Below are 16,187 nucleotides of genomic sequence, written 5' to 3' on the forward strand. Positions count from 1 at the left end.
CCTCCATAGCCTGTTCGCGTCATCACTATACTAATACTACAAACCAACTCTGACCATATCATCCAAAAGAGACTCTGATGCAGTAGTAATCTGTGTTGAATGGTTGGAACTCATAGCCAGGGCCAGCATGGTTTGTAGGCTCAAATCATGTTTTTAGTCAAGTAGTGAAGAAGCAGATAAGTGCAAGGAAACTCCATTCAGTCTGTTAGGTTAACACAGAATGATAAAGCTGGCACCTCTTATCAAGGATGCAGATTTCAAGACAAGATAAAGAATATAACAGTCCCTTATATTAGAAAGGTATAGCACATATTACAATGTGTTTTTATGAATCCTCATTCATATATTTTCACACATTAAATGCAGAGGTTAAGGCTCAAAAATCTTTGAGTAGCAATGGTTTGTAAAGCTGAAATTTAAAACCAAGGCTTCTGATTTTGAATACCATGTTTAATTCATCAGAAAGCTGAAATCAGTGGAAAATGTTGAATGTATGGTTTGCTGAAGGAAAGAAAATGTGCCTACCCCTTGGCTGACTCTGTGAGATCTTCTAGGACAGCTAGGAAATTAGCTCTGTAACTCCAGGCCTGAGCATAGTACAGGCTATCTCCCTGGGGGAGCCTCCCAGGTGCTCCCAGCTCTACAATGAGGGACTTTGTCTAAGATTTTTAGAAGCAAGACAACTAAGTGCCCTCTGAAAAATCTGGCAGCTCTGAGAATTTTACTTCTATTTAAGGATCACCATCATCTCTCTCCTTCTCCATCATTTGCATTCTACATTTTAAAATATCCCCTTTGATTTCCCAGCCCCTACTGGGTAAGCAGCTGAGGAATCATTTTCTGTGTTTCTGTTTACAATGTCACCCTTAACAGACTGTATAGCCAGGGAAGCACAAGGAAGAAAAGAGGCTGTGAAATATCTCCCTTGGGAAAGATTGGTGTCTTCAGGGAAGTGCTACAGCTAGCAGCTCAGAGCCAGCCAAGATGCCCAGTTAGAATTCCTAAAAACTAGTTCCAGATGAAAATATAACCAGGAGAGGTAACCATACCCTAGAGAGCAAAGTTCAGAAAATTAAAGCAAGCTATATTAGGGCAGACTTTTCCAAAGGCTTAGCTATTTACCAGTAATTTACCTAGAAGAGAGATACTTAGAAAAGGCTAAACAGCAAACTCAGCCCATGGCAGATCAACTGTAGCATTTTTCCACGGTGGCTCATAAAAGAATTCACAATGACATTTTATTTTCTAAATTTAGATGTTATTGTAAGTTGAATCAAATTCTGCCAGTTGAGTTTTTCTTTCTCAGCGTGCTTCCAAATCTTCACCTCCTGTGAACAAGAAAACATCCCAGCAATAAAGACCAACTTCTCATCATTCATGATTACCAGACTCCGTAATCAATACTGAAATCTCACCACTACAATAGTTGCTAGTATTGCAGAAAGTGTTACATCTAATCCTTAAGTCTAGATGCAAATCTTACCTAGCACACAGCTGTTTTCCATTCTTCGAAGAAGAACCCTGAAATCAGAAACATTTTAAAAATATGTTCCATAAGGTCTTAGTATCACAGTGTGAATAGGAATATCTTTGTTAGGTGCAATATGCATAAACTGTTGTGTAGAAATAAGAGTTAGTTTTTCATTCTCCCTGCTCCCCTCCCACATACGACCTCCACCAATTCCAACCTTTAAGCCCAAGTTTTGTTTTTAGGTTTTCAAATTTCAGGAAAAAAATCCTTCCCAAAATTTAATTCATAACAGTAAAGAGAAAAAGATGATGTTGGAGTCCAATATATCACTTTGATATACCAATGCATCAAAAGTGTGGCTGTTGATCACCAGCATATAAACCTTCTGACATCAGTCTTATCCTCAGTAAAAAGGAGGTCCATTATGAAGAATATACCTTGCCTGGTGCATACTAAGTATTTCATATATTTTAATTATCTTGTCTTTTAATCTGCAAATTCCTATTACTTAGATTAGAATACCTTCAATTTTCATCTAGTTTTTTCCATTCTAGATTAAAAGATGTTCGGAAAGCACTGCATAGTTCCCATCTCACATAGACTGTCATTGATTCTCAGAAAGCAAGGCTCACTATCACTTGGAGCCTCTCACACTGAGAAATGTTGGTGCAACTTAGCATTGAACCCCAGTTCCACTAACCAGGACAGCTCAAAGTCCCATCACTTCCCACTCTTCATGTGTGTGTGCCTCTCTCTAACTTTCTTCTTGAAAGAATGTACAAGGCTTTGAGGGTTCATCCCACATCTGAGTGAGAAGCAGAGCTCTGTTGATTTTCCGCCGGAAGTACCTTCACATTTGCATTTGGTGATGCTAAGTTATTTTCCTAGAGAACTGAAGGTGTCACAGAGGAAGGGTCATGTCACGTTCTACCTAGCTTTATGTCATCCTGTAACTCCTACTGTCATCTGGGCTCTGAGATCCTCCAGATGACAGTGTCAACTCATGGCCCTACTGGTGCATGCAGCCCCACGCCCAGATATAAAGTATAGTTTCCTTTCCCCCTCAAATGTCTTGCTCATAAAAGAACTCCGCCTTTCTCAGCACACTCTAGAATTGTGAAGAAAAAACTTTTTTCCTCACCTATAATCCCAACACTTTGGGAGACCAAGATGGGGAGATTGCTTGAGCCTAGGAGTTCATGTTTACAGTGAGCTATGATTACACCATTGTACTCCAGCCTGGGTGACATCAATACCTTGTCTGTGAGAAAAACAATAAAAATCCTGTGTCACTTTTTTTTCCTCTTTAGCCCTTCTTCTCTTTCCTCAAGCCTTATCAGATACAACCAAAGTTTCTCTATTGTGAATCCCTGCTAATATTTTCTTGAGCATTTTTCATCAGAATAGAGCCCAGAAAACACTCCATAATGCTTGCCAGAAAGGCTATTCTGAATGAAACATTTAGGTTCAGTACTTGACAAGTGAAGTCAAGAACCTATGCATTAGCAAGCCTGGGTGTCTTCTTGGAAGAAATCCATAAGTAATGCACAACACAGAGTATGTCAGTCCACGGTCTCTCCACCATGAATTATCACTCAGCCTTTATTCACTTTTATTACACAGTAACTGACAAGTTGATGTCAAGACCTTTTGTGGCCCCATCATTCAACTTTTAAGCCCCATCAATGATCTCACTCCATGATATGTAGCACCCACATTGATTATACCTGTCTTTTAAAAACTGAATGTCAGTTGGGTGTGGTGGCTCACACCTGTAATCCCAGCACTTTGGGAGGCCAAGGCAGGTGAATCACTTGAGATCCAGAGTTCAAGACCAGCCTGGCCAATATGATAAAACCCCATCTCTACTAAAAATACAAAAATTAGCCGACATGGTGGTGCACGCATATAATCCCAGCTACTTGAGAGGTGACGCAGGAGAATCACTTGAACCCAGGAGGCGGAGTTTGCAGTGAGCTGAGATCACGCCACTGCACTCCAGCCTGGGCAATAGAGTAAAACTCCATCTCAAAAAAAAAAAAAAAAGAAAAAAAAACCTGAATGTCCAGAGATAAGTCAAAACAAAGCAAAATAATCTGCAAGAAGAAATTCCCAGAGCTTCCAATTAGTGTGGAAGCTTGGCAAAATTCAGATTTGTTTAATTATCATGTCAAGTTCATTCAGCTGGCCCAATTATTGTAACAAAATTTAAATAGTCATTGATCACTTTGCTGAGGGCCATCTGAGAGTAAAATATTCCCAGTTACAGGACACTTTGTTAATATGCAGAAATACTGGAGAACATGGGCAGAGTCCAAGCACAGAATGTATTGTTACCCTCAGAAGAATGGCATTAGAATATTAAAGACTAAATGTTTTATATTCATTAACAAGAAAATATTTCCAGAAAGAAGTATATTTCTGAAAAGGAGAGTATTCCAGCCAGAAGAAATACAAGAACTAGAGTGTTTTTGTTAATTTAAAGAATTCTAAATTGATGCATAACTTCATAATTATAACATTTGTGAAAAATAAGTATTTACTCAGTAATAATTTAACTGTGCTTTGAGTACTTACGTGCCAGGCGTATGTACTAAAGACTTCTCCCTACCTTTTGTGCAGTAGAGATGAAGTGAAGGTTTTTTGTTGATTTACTTTGTGAATGAAGTCAAAAAAGGGTTTTGGCATTATACAAAGTCGGATCCAAAATTGATAAAGAGTCTATTCACAAATTAAAGTTATCTGCTTGTAATACCCTTAAAAATCACTCATTATAAAATAAATAGTCTTCAAATACAAGTTTAATGATAAAATTGTGACCATCTCGTATATGACTTTGCTTTTTAGTACTAACAGAGCTTTTTCACAACTTAAGATTGCCCTGGAATTTAGATAAGGTTCAGACAAAAGTCATATGACCTGCCCAGTGTCTTCAGAGGCAGAATAGGACTGTGAATCCAAGATGCTGAATGCGAATTCCAACTCTTTCTTCCATACCTACTACCTATTGTCATTCAATAACACAGAGAAGGACAAAGCCACAGTCTTTATCTCCAAAGCAAGAGTATCCAGATACTAGCAAGACCCATGTGCATGCACAAATTTTTTTCTGAATCAGTACAAAAATTTCGACTAAAACTTCTAGGGAATTGAGGTATGAATCAAATCCTTATGACTCCCTAGGCAAACTAATAAGCTAATCTCTGACAAATAATCAAAATGATGCCAGATATTATGTAACCAGACCCTAACAAATGGCATACTATTAACTGGGCTATGGCTATTACTATCGCTAACTTCACATCTTCTCCCATTCTGGCAAGCCTGTTTGGAGCAGGTTCAAGAGGCATGTCACTCCAGTGGCCTTCCTCTCAAAAATTCATAACCTCAGTCTAACCATGAGAAAAACATCAGCCAACCTCAACTTAAAGTGCATTCTATACAATACCTAATGTATTCCTCAAAACCATCAAGACCATCAAAACGACGAAGTCAGAGAAACTGTCTCAGCCCAGAGGAACCTAAGGAGCTGTGACAACTAAAGATAATGTGGTATTCTGGATGTGAAAAGGGACAGAAAAGGGACTTTGGGGAAAATGTAAGGAAATCTGAATAAAGCATGGAGCTAACTAACTCCATATAAAAATTATTGACATGGATTTGTTAATTGTGACTAATCTGCCATACTAATGCAAGGGGTGAATAATAGAAGGACTTTGGTGTGGGGTATATAGACACTCTCTGCATTGTGTTTACAACTCTTCTATAAATCTAATACTATTCTAAAAACAAAAAGGCAATATACAGATGTTAGCTAATCATTTCAGAACTTGCAGTAAGAGTCATAGCAGCAGTTACAATGATAGTAGTGAGTAATAGAAGATTCGTAAGCATGCTAGAAAAGAGAACTCAATTAGCCTGTTTCTTCCATGCAGCACATATACACAGGATTGAACTGCATATATAGCCCACTTGAGGAACTATAATCTTAATTTTAACAATAAGACAGAAATCTGTCCAATTCACATTTATAAAAGATAACTCCCTGAATAGGACCCTCATCTAGAGACTTTATAAAGATGACAAAAGGTTGTGTTGAGGACTGAATCCAAATTTTGTGAGAGATTTATGCCACTTATTCTACATATTTAAATACAGTGAAGACTGAAAGACATATAGCAGAGTTTGGTATCAAAATTTCCAGCTGATATTCACAAAGAAGATAACATTTAGCTAGGGTGGTCAAGGACAAGCCACCAAGCCTAGACCCTCCTGTTCTCATCTGCCCTTCTCCTCAGCTATCTCTGCCGGCAAGCTCACTCTCTAAATACTAAAAATTAATCCATTAATTTTTGCAATCTCTTTTGCTTGCTTTCAATACACTCTACAAAAATGGCTGCCTACTTCTATGTTAACTAAAATGACTCCACAGAGCCGACATTTTCAGAACTCAATATGCCTGTACCGCTTTTGGCAGCTGTATCTCTCTTTCTGTAGGGAAGACAGAAGGAATGGAAGGCAAGCACTCCATGGAGTGTGACGTCACTTCATCACATAAAAGTAATGGCTTTGTAGTGGTTTCCACAAGATACCTAGAAAAAGAGATAGATCGTGCCACTTCATTACATGGTCTGCAATTGGAATTTGCATACTAAATTACTTCTAGTCCCATGATATACCCACTATTACACTTCCAGATTGTCATGCATACTTAATCTCCACAAGAACAGTCTCTCATCTCTCTTTATTTTAAGATTTTGACTGCACCAGAAAGCCCCTGCTAATGACCTCTCAACCCCAAGTTTATATCAAGGGTTCTCTTAGAACCAGAACATTCCTCTGTATTAGCAGTTGTCAGATTGTATTATAATTGTTCATCAGATTTAAGGTACATGAATGCATTGCCATGTCTCTCTGGATCACTGTCAAATCATCAAGAGCCAGAATATTGACTGATACACAGTAGGGATGCAAATGCATAACTTAGAATGGATGGATAGATTCCTTCCCAATCAAAAGTGTAGTATAAGATCATTTTCACTCAAAGATTGTGTCATGATATTTCTCAAGGACCTTTAAATCTTAGGGCAGAGGCTGTTGTAAAGAAGCTGTCTTTCGTATCACCATGCATCCTATGTGCTACTCTGTCAAAAACATAAATGCTTAAAAACAATGAGGTTTTTAAGATGTATTTCAAATCTACATTTATGTCACATTTTCAGGATAAGGAATAATAGCGGAAATAAAATTTCAAAAACCACAGTGAAATTACATGAGTATAAAAGACGATTTCAGGATATTTCTTTTCTAGGTGTTTGTTCTTATATTGAATAAGAGCTATTAAAATCCAAGCTATAGCTACAGTAAAAACTTGTGAACATTTTAAAAAGTGATTAAACTAAATCAAAAATTTGAACTTAACTAAAGAAAGGTGTGGGTAGGATTAAAGATAGTCTCTGTCATCTCACTGGAGGTATACTTTCCTCTGGGTTAATCCTAGAAACGTCATTATATTTGTTCCTTTTCACATCTCCTTAACATTTCAAAAATACATTTTAAACAAAAAATTGAAATGTATTAAAGACTCATTTTACTAATTGACCTCATCTCCATTTAAGAGAGTTTAAAAATTATTAAATAATATATTCTTGCAAAAACTCTCTAACAATATAGCAGAGTATTAATGCACAGTAAATGATCATGGTTACATATTTTAAAATGATTCCTCCCATGCCAAAATGTATTCAAGTTTTTCTTAGGGCCACTTTATGTCACATAGTGCACTAAATCCGTGAGAGTAGGGAAATGAAGAAATTTACCCATGCCCTGAAGAAGTTTACTGTCTATTGGAGAGATGAACAAGTATAGGTCACTGCAATGAAATGTTTGGGAATGATGTCAAAGTATGCCTGGAGGCACTGTGGAAATGCACGGCAGAGACACTAACCTTGAAACAGGTTGCTCTTCTCCAACACAATGAAAGTTGCTCCCTTCACTGACATTCAGTGAAAAGAGGCAGGTAGATGTTACTTGTGGATTCAGTATTTTACCTGACAGTTGTAGGGAAAGATAAAGGTAGATGAAATTCAACCTTTCTTCTGAAATTTAGCAGTAGTAAGTGTTGTTGGGTTTATACATTGAAGAAGTTAAGTGTTTGGGTGATCATAATGGAAATAACACAGTAGAAATGTTATTGAAAATACAAGAAACTTTCATGGAAAGGGCAAAGTATAAAGGAAGGAGCATGTCCTTTGTCTTAAGTAGACAGATTTGAATCACAGCTCCGTCATTTACTACTCATGTGTCTGTAGACAAATCATATAAATTACCTAAACCTCAATTTCTTCATATGCAAAATGAAATGAATACTAGCTTACTCATGGAATTACTATAAGCATTAAATAAGATAATGTTTATATGGCACTTTTCAGATTACCTGGGCCATCTTAAAGGACTAAAATGTGATGGTATAGATCTAATTATAAATTAAACTAGGTATTTCAGTGTAGGATGCTTTACCCCTGACAGGGAGTGGGAGAATGTTGACAAGTGTGAAGCAGTGATCTGATTTCAGAGAGCCTGGGGTACCAAGCAGAGAATAAAGGCAGGGATGTGGTTCATAATGATGAAGATCATGGCGATGATGACAGTGAAGATGATAATCACTACCTCTCCTTCCAAAGCTTACAACATTTATCACTTTGATTTCCTATGACCAATTAAAATATTTACTTATATGTTTTTTCAAGTCTACTTAGGAAAAATTATGTTTCAGTTAACCCCTTTGCTAAGTAGACCCTCCTTGGCTCTAAAAGAAGTCAGAATCTCTGGAATGTCTTACTTGGTATTATATGAACCAATGTGAAATCACATATTTTCACTGAACAATTTTTCTACTCCTAGTGGTAAAATATGTAGCCTTAGTATCCTACATGCATAGAATCAGAATGAAGTTCAGTGAGCAGTGAGCAATGTGGGATATTGACTTCATCCCTATTGTCTTACTTCCTGTGCATTGCTTATACTTAAGAGTGGCTTCCACATTAGGTAAAATTCCAGCATTTGCTTTCTCTCTCTTTCATTTCCCTTTAACCTGAAAGAGTGCAAAAGCTTTGAATTCAAGCTCACTTGGATACTAATCCTGGCCCCGAGATTCCACAGCTTCCACCAAAGTACTTAATAGCCTCTGTATCTGTTTTCTAATTTGAAAAAGTATTGGATACAATACCCATTTTAGGAGGTTTAAAATTTTTAAACATGATAACAAATAACAAACACCTTGGATAGTGTCTGGCACATAGCAGTCACTAAACATTCAATAAACACTGGCTTTTATTGCATTATTCTTTTCATCCACTGTTACCTCATTTGATTTAGGAGGACAATGTTGGCTCCATTTTACAGATGAGCTATAAGATAGGTTAAGATAATTTCTTAGGCCACACATAGGGTAAGCAAAGAAGAGGTTTGACCCTAAGTCTCCTAATGCTTGTCACAGACACTCTTGGTGCCCTGTGCTAATATCCTCTTACAAGACTCTGATTTCAGCCATACCTGCAGTAGGTGGTTCCTGCAGCAGGAAATATCCCACTTCAGGCATCCACTGTACCATTTGTCTCTCTTCTACTTGGCCTCAAGTGTCTCTCTAAAGGCTCTAGGAGTTTTCAGGCAAGAGAATCCTGGAAGTACACAGGAGTTAAAGTCCTTAACGATACCTTTTAATGAATGGACACTGTCTTTCATTCTCTTACTTCTGACAGACAATTCTCAATTGCATTACTTGAGCCAGAGTTGGCTATAGGGGGAGCTATCTCAATAACACACCCTACTTTGGCTTTTCCTTGTCAATTGCATTCTCTTCTAATTAATAACCCTTAATCTTGTTTCCTGGGATCACCTCCACAATAAATGACTTGCACCTACCTCCTTGTCTCAGACTACATTTTGGGAACTAAAGGTTTGGGTGAGAGAAGAAAAGGTGTTTTGTTTTGTTTTCATTTGTGTTTGTACAGCATTTCTCTCTATTTCTCCATAGGTCACCAAGATGCTGGCGGTGGTTGTAATTCTGTTTGCCCTTTTATGGATGCCCTACAGGACTCTTGTGGTTGTCAACTCATTTCTCTCCAGTCCTTTCCAAGAAAATTGGTTTTTGCTCTTTTGCAGAATTTGCATTTATCTCAACAGTGCCATCAACCCAGTGATTTACAATCTCATGTCCCAGAAGTTCCGTGCGGCCTTCAGAAAGCTCTGCAACTGCAAGCAGAAGCCAACAGAGAAACCTGCTAACTACAGTGTGGCCCTAAATTACAGTGTCATCAAGGAGTCAGACCATTTCAGCACAGAGCTTGATGATATCACTGTCACTGACACTTACCTGTCTGCCACAAAAGTGTCTTTTGATGACACCTGCTTGGCTTCTGAGGTATCCTTTAGCCAAAGTTGATTCATGAATTAGAAGAAAATGGACCACAAAGAAAATGAGAATCTGTACAGCCATCAGCAAAAGGGAGAACATGGCCAATAGTCATATGTGAAGACAGAGCAGATCAGTCTTTGTCAATGCTCTAACAAGTCCTGACCCTAGATACTGTAACCCATGAAGATGATTCAGACTTTCCTTCTTACAAACTAGTATCACTAAAAATGGAGCAGATCTGTGAAATAGCTAAATGATGGAAACTTAAAGTTTAGCCCTTTTCGTTTAACTTAAGAAATTCACTATATTTTCTGGGCTTACAGAGTTTGAATAAAATCTAGACATCAATCTACATTATTCATAGTAACCATATCAAATGTCACTTTTCAACCCCCCAGGTTATTTATACATTCGATAATTTGACAAGGCACAGATTTTTAAATGTTTGCATTTAGTATTCATTTTAACATAGTACAGGGCTAGTTCATGAATATCTGAAAGTAAAGGGGAAAATATTACAGAAACATTGTATTGAGTAAAAATAAGATTTTGGACATACATGTTAACTGTATTTTAAAAATTGCCATAATGTTTATAAAATTCTGAGATGATTTTTATATCTTAGAAGGTAGAAAATCATCATTCAACTTTAATGGAAAATAAACTTCAAAATATCTGAAATTATTAATTAAGGAGAAATGTAGACTTTAAGATAAATCCAACTCTTATCAACTCTTCCAGCCTCCCACATGATGTATGGAACAAGGTAAAAAACCAGATTAAGTAACTGTGAAGATACAAACTAACGTACAATTAATTTTCAAAAGTATAGCCAAGACAAAAGCAAGTATTTATAATGAGATTTTGCTTCTTCTCTGAAGCTTTTAAGCAAGAAAGTCTTTTTGAACATTCTTGTTTATAAACTACTCAGCCATGTCAAGCAAATCATTCAAGCAAAATCTAGCTCAAAAGTCTGAAACATTTTCAAACGTTCATTGTTATTCTAAGTCAGCCAAAATCCTGGTATCCCTCTTCCAGATGAAGACCTTCCACTGAGAATTGTAGTCTGTGGATTTTACCTTGGCTGCAATTGTCTTTCCTTCCTGCTTGTCGTTTGTAGGTTCTTTTTTTGTTCTTCTCAAATGCTAGTGATATTTTGTTTACAGATTCTAAAAGCAATGCAAAATTCTGTTGGCTTTATTTTCAGCAGAGTTAAAACTGATTTCATCATATTATCAATATATCATCTTTATATTTATGACTGATATCTGCTATGCCAGTGATTATTAGAGACTTGTGAATGAATCTGTCCAAGACACTTGTCAGCTCCTACCTGAATCTCCTACCTACTAGATTTGGCCAACCAGAATTTCCAAGGGCAAAAATTGCCCTTGGTGATGGTTCAGTCATCACTGATTTTTTAATGACTAGATCAAAAATACCCATACCTGTACATGCCCCATAGGCTGGCATTTTCCCTCTCCAGCCTATATCCCTATTTTATGGACTTTTCTAGAACCTAATTGCTAATGATAATTACACCTCCCACCTTCTTAATAAAGAATATACCATTTTACTTTTGAAACTTGTTTTTAAGTGCTGTTTCATGGAGACTCTGCTGTCCAGAACCTTATTCTAGAGTATGCTTTTTTTGAAAATTGGCCTTATCTACTCCAGCAAGACATTTTTATCCTGTTACTATAACAGTAAACGAATGCAAGCAAATATTTGCAGGAAATACCCTAAAACCAGACCTGCATGACAGTAAGCAATCTATGTTAACTGACTTTTCATTCTGGTATACATATTAATCTTGGCATCGTATAAATAGAGCACCAGAGTGACGCAACCCCAAATCACACAAGCACATGTGTAAATGTTTATAAACACATACCCACATGTTCATAAATTGGTGAAAAAGGGGATTGTAATATGTGAGATTTTTTCATTACGGAAAGGAAATAATAGCATTGAGCATCTACTATGTCTCAGGTATGCTGGTAGGTAGTCAATCAACATTATCTTCATCACAATTTCACTACAGCTGCGATTTCTCTGACGATAAGACCAGTATTCCTGTGACCTAATTCCTAATTAATAAAAAGTTATGGATTTTGCAGAATGATCATATCAAGTGTTAAAAAATACAATTAGTTTAACATGATATACACAGAATACAAAGATGCCCTTCTTATCTTTGGAAATTTAATGTATGGGCTGAATTCTTCTACTCTAATTTTTAAAAAGTTATTTGCCAATAATCTGTTAGTTTTAGACCACATGGGAAATTCATAAGAACTCAGTTCACAGTGTTTTAACTCTAAAGCAAATGCCATTTTAAAATTAAATGTTCCTGTGTAATGTCCGATAGATATTTGAATTTACACAGAAGAGACATAACTTTTTAAAATGTTCTTTATCACACTATACTCAATCATAAAATATTTCCATAAATAATCAAAACTTAATATACCACTAAATGAGAAATAAAGAGCTAGATTAAAATTTGCTGGTGAAATGATGTTATTAAGAGCCCTCCTTAATAAAAATTCCCTGTGTTCTTTTGTAACTTCCAATTTCATTAATTGCTGAGGGTCTTTGGTTAGATCTCACACCTGAGGTAATTGAGTAAAGGGCACAGATCATGAATAAAATCAACAAACATAAATTCCCTCTTAGGAACTAAGGGCTGTGAGTATATTTCTAGACCTTAACATTCAAGGCAAATATTCTAAATGCTGAAGAAAAATAAGAAAAGTCCAAACTCTATAGTCATTCTTAAAACAAAATTGAATGTACAGAACAACACACCTTGATAATATACCAAAATCAATGGCTGATTTGGCTAAACAATTAGCAATGTCAAAGGAAAAGCTACAGTCATAAAACTTAGTTTAGTGCAACTAAGTCTTAATGGATATTTGAAGTGTTTTATTTTCAGAAGATTATGTTGGAATAATAAGAACAATATGTCTTAGTAAAAGCTGGGTCGACATAGTTTTGGTTGGCTCTTAAAGAATACAAGAATTTATATCATCCTAAACTATGTTAAATCTGTAAACATGATAAAGAGAAAACATTAACTTTCTGAAGGAAAAGATTTTATGTGGCTAACCCACCAATGTATGAATTCTATAAATATTATATTTAATATCATCTTCCATTTGCAATTAAAACAGGAATTGGAATATTTATATATGAAGTAGGGAAACTCAATGTGAATGAGAGTACACCTAAGAGGAACTAGTCAGTTCCAGAGTCAATACAAAATGTTTCCAAATGTTTTAAGTCACTCATTCCCCTAGGGGGAAGCAAACATGAATATCTCTTATGTATCCGCAATTTATTTCTTATGTATCCGTAGCTGTTTACAATAAATAGCCATCAAAACCAAGATTTGACTGAGTCAACACAAGCTTTCAGAATAATACACATTAAGGAATCTTACAGAGCTCTGTGGCCATAAGTATTTTTCTCTCTTTTCCCTCTCCCCATCAAACTCTCATCACTCCACAATCATCACTTTCCTCATAGGAGGAGGATTCATCTAACTTCATTCAAGACTAAACCTGGATATGACATACCTTAAGTAAAAATACAAATGTTCTTTCAAACATATTTATGTATAAAAGTATGCCGTTATTTTGCAAACTTTCATTTTCATGAAATCACTTTTAAACATAGAAAAACTGATGCTTTAAATTAGAGTTCTCTTTATGTCCTCATTGACATGGTAGGAATCATGTATAGATTTGAAAAGTTTAATATGGCTTTTTCCCTCACAGAAGAAAGTACAAGCTTGGCATTTTGGAGGTTTTGGTCAGAAACTAATCAAAGAACACTCAATATGTGCAAAATTGCTGCAGAAATTTGTTTCAGCAGACAAAAGACTCTTCCCATTCTTGTGAAGCTCACAATCCTACGAGAAGAAGAAGACCAACATGTCATCACCTGAAGATATAACTGTTCGGCAGTATTTAGAATACAAATCTGAGATGTCAAGAAATATAATTTAAAGAAGCAATTGTTAATGGTCCATTTGAAATATCATAAGATGACTTTTAATATAAGGATCAATTTTACATGTTCTCATTCTACTTTATGGACTCTAATGAGAAGTATCTGTTAATTCTTCACTGATTACACAGGAAAATAAGTTCAGATAAGACCCTGTACTATTTTTCTGATATGTTTAGTCTATAAGTATAATCTCATTACTCAGCAGCAAACCTCATTTACAGGAGTTTCATATTGGAGAACAATTTTGTTACTGACATGGTTAACACCAAATGATGACATTGCTGACATAAACTAAGTCTACAGGGTTCTGCTTCTAATATTCAAACACAGTGCTCCTCCATGTCCTCCGGGGATCCATTTCAAGACCCCTAGTGGATGCCTGAAACCATGGATAGTACCAAACTCTGTATATACTATGTTTTTTCGATCTGATAACCAAGATGGCTACTAAATGACTAGCAGCAGGCAGGCAGAGTGCACAGCATGAATACACTGGACAGAGATGATTCACGTTATGGGTGGGATGGCACAAGATTTTATCATGCCACTCAGAATGCCTCTCAATTTAAAACTTATACATTGTTTATTTCTGGAATTTTCCATGCAATATTTTTGTGTAGAGGTTGACTGCAGGTAACTGACACCGCAGAAAACCTAACCAAACTGTGTATAAGGGGCAACTACTGTAACCTCTTTTGAAAAGAGGGATCAGGAATGTTTGTGTACAATATCGTCGGGCCTATTTACATTCTTCTACACCAAGCACATTCATGATAAAGCCAACATAAAGTTATTAATTCATATTTTGGAAGTGACATCTGGAAAAATAAAAGAGCTAAATGAAATAATACAGCTAAGACGGTACATTGTCCAGAATTTTCAAACCTGGATCCAGCAAGGAAACAAAGGATAGTTTTAATGGCCGATAAACAGTGAATTCACACTGATTGCCTGCCTGGCCTCATGAAGAAGCATCTGGGTTAAGTCCATACTACAGGCTCTCAACTGGAATAATGGAAATGAAAGTACTTTGCAAATTATGAAAGTTAAAAGAGTGGGATAAAGAGGAGTCAGCTGGAGCTCTTTCAGTGTATTTGAGCCCTGAAGCAGCACCTGTAAGTGGTTGTTTCATTCCTCACAGAATAATGAACTTAATTCTTATGCATGTGTCTGTTCTCTGACTTCCAGAAAAGAGAGTATGAACTTCCTCAAAAATGCTATGGACTGATATTGATAAAGGCTGAGTTTTGTAAGAAAAAAAAAAAAAAAGAAATAAATACAAGGCAGCAGAGTAAGACTCCATTTAATCAGAGTTCTGAATTCAGAAGTCAATAAGAACATTGTATTCCTGAAATGGCACAAGATGCTGTAGTAAGGAGGCCAAATATTTTAATCCCTAGCGAAGAATCATAAAACATTCCTGCTTTCATATACATAAGAGTTACCTGGGAGCTTATCTTAAAATGCACTTTCTTTTGGTCTTGCCCTAAGAAATTCTCATTTATTAGATGATTTTGATACCTATAGTCTTCTGAGTACACCTTGAAAATCACTGAGTTCAGGCCCTTAGATAGAGCCTTCAAGGCTCTTGCTTATCACATAATTCTTAATAAGCAACTAAATGGAAAAATCCTTGAGGGTAAGTCTATTTCATCTTCATATTCTACAGATTATCTAAACTATTATTTAGTTACTTATTTATTATCTATTGGATGATGTCCCTAAATATCTGTAGAATGAATGAATAAATCAATCCCAGCTCAGAAATACATTCTAAACTTTTGATAATATCCAGTTTGCCTATAGCTCTATCTTCATAATCAGATAACTCATTGTGCTTGTTTTATTTTTTAGATAGTTCTCCTGGCTCATTGAAAGGCACTGCATGAAGTGTGCCAGACGATGGTCAGAACAATTCCTTATGTATGTAACATGCATGACAATTTCAATGGTACTCTCATGTCCATCATCCAATTTAATGAGAAAAAGGAAGACTAAAACATTGTTTCTGCTTTCAAGGAGATTACAATTTAGTGATAACATATTAACACAGAAATATGCCAGAAAAAGTATAACACATAATTGGAAGCCAAATTATATTATTTCAGACTATAAACACTCGAGTTCTTCAGAGGGAAGGGGGCATCCATGGGGCTTGGAGTCGTTAAGGAGGGCTTTGTAGAGAAGGTAGGATGTCCTTCAAGGATAGATTTGATTTAGACAGTTAAAGATGAGCCATGTGAGAAAAATAAGATGAGTAAAGGAAAGGAGACATAAATA

At 36.2% G+C, this 16,187-nt stretch overlaps 1 protein-coding gene across 1 annotated transcript in view; it reads left to right on the forward strand.

The window, feature by feature from the left end:
* TRHR (thyrotropin releasing hormone receptor) overlaps positions 1 to 12,614 on the forward strand; it is a 40,984-nt gene extending 28,370 nt beyond the window's left edge. Inside the window, exon 3 of the mRNA XM_005563929.5 lies at positions 9,507 to 12,614. Coding sequence (XP_005563986.1) covers positions 9,507 to 9,914 — 408 coding nt within the window. The 3' untranslated portion in view covers positions 9,915 to 12,614. The remainder of the gene's footprint in view (positions 1 to 9,506) is intronic.
* Positions 12,615 to 16,187: the final 3,573 nt, after the last annotated feature.

This window comes from Macaca fascicularis, chromosome 8 (assembly GCF_037993035.2).
Source record: "Macaca fascicularis isolate 582-1 chromosome 8, T2T-MFA8v1.1".
NCBI classification, from domain to species: domain Eukaryota; kingdom Metazoa; phylum Chordata; class Mammalia; order Primates; family Cercopithecidae; genus Macaca; species Macaca fascicularis.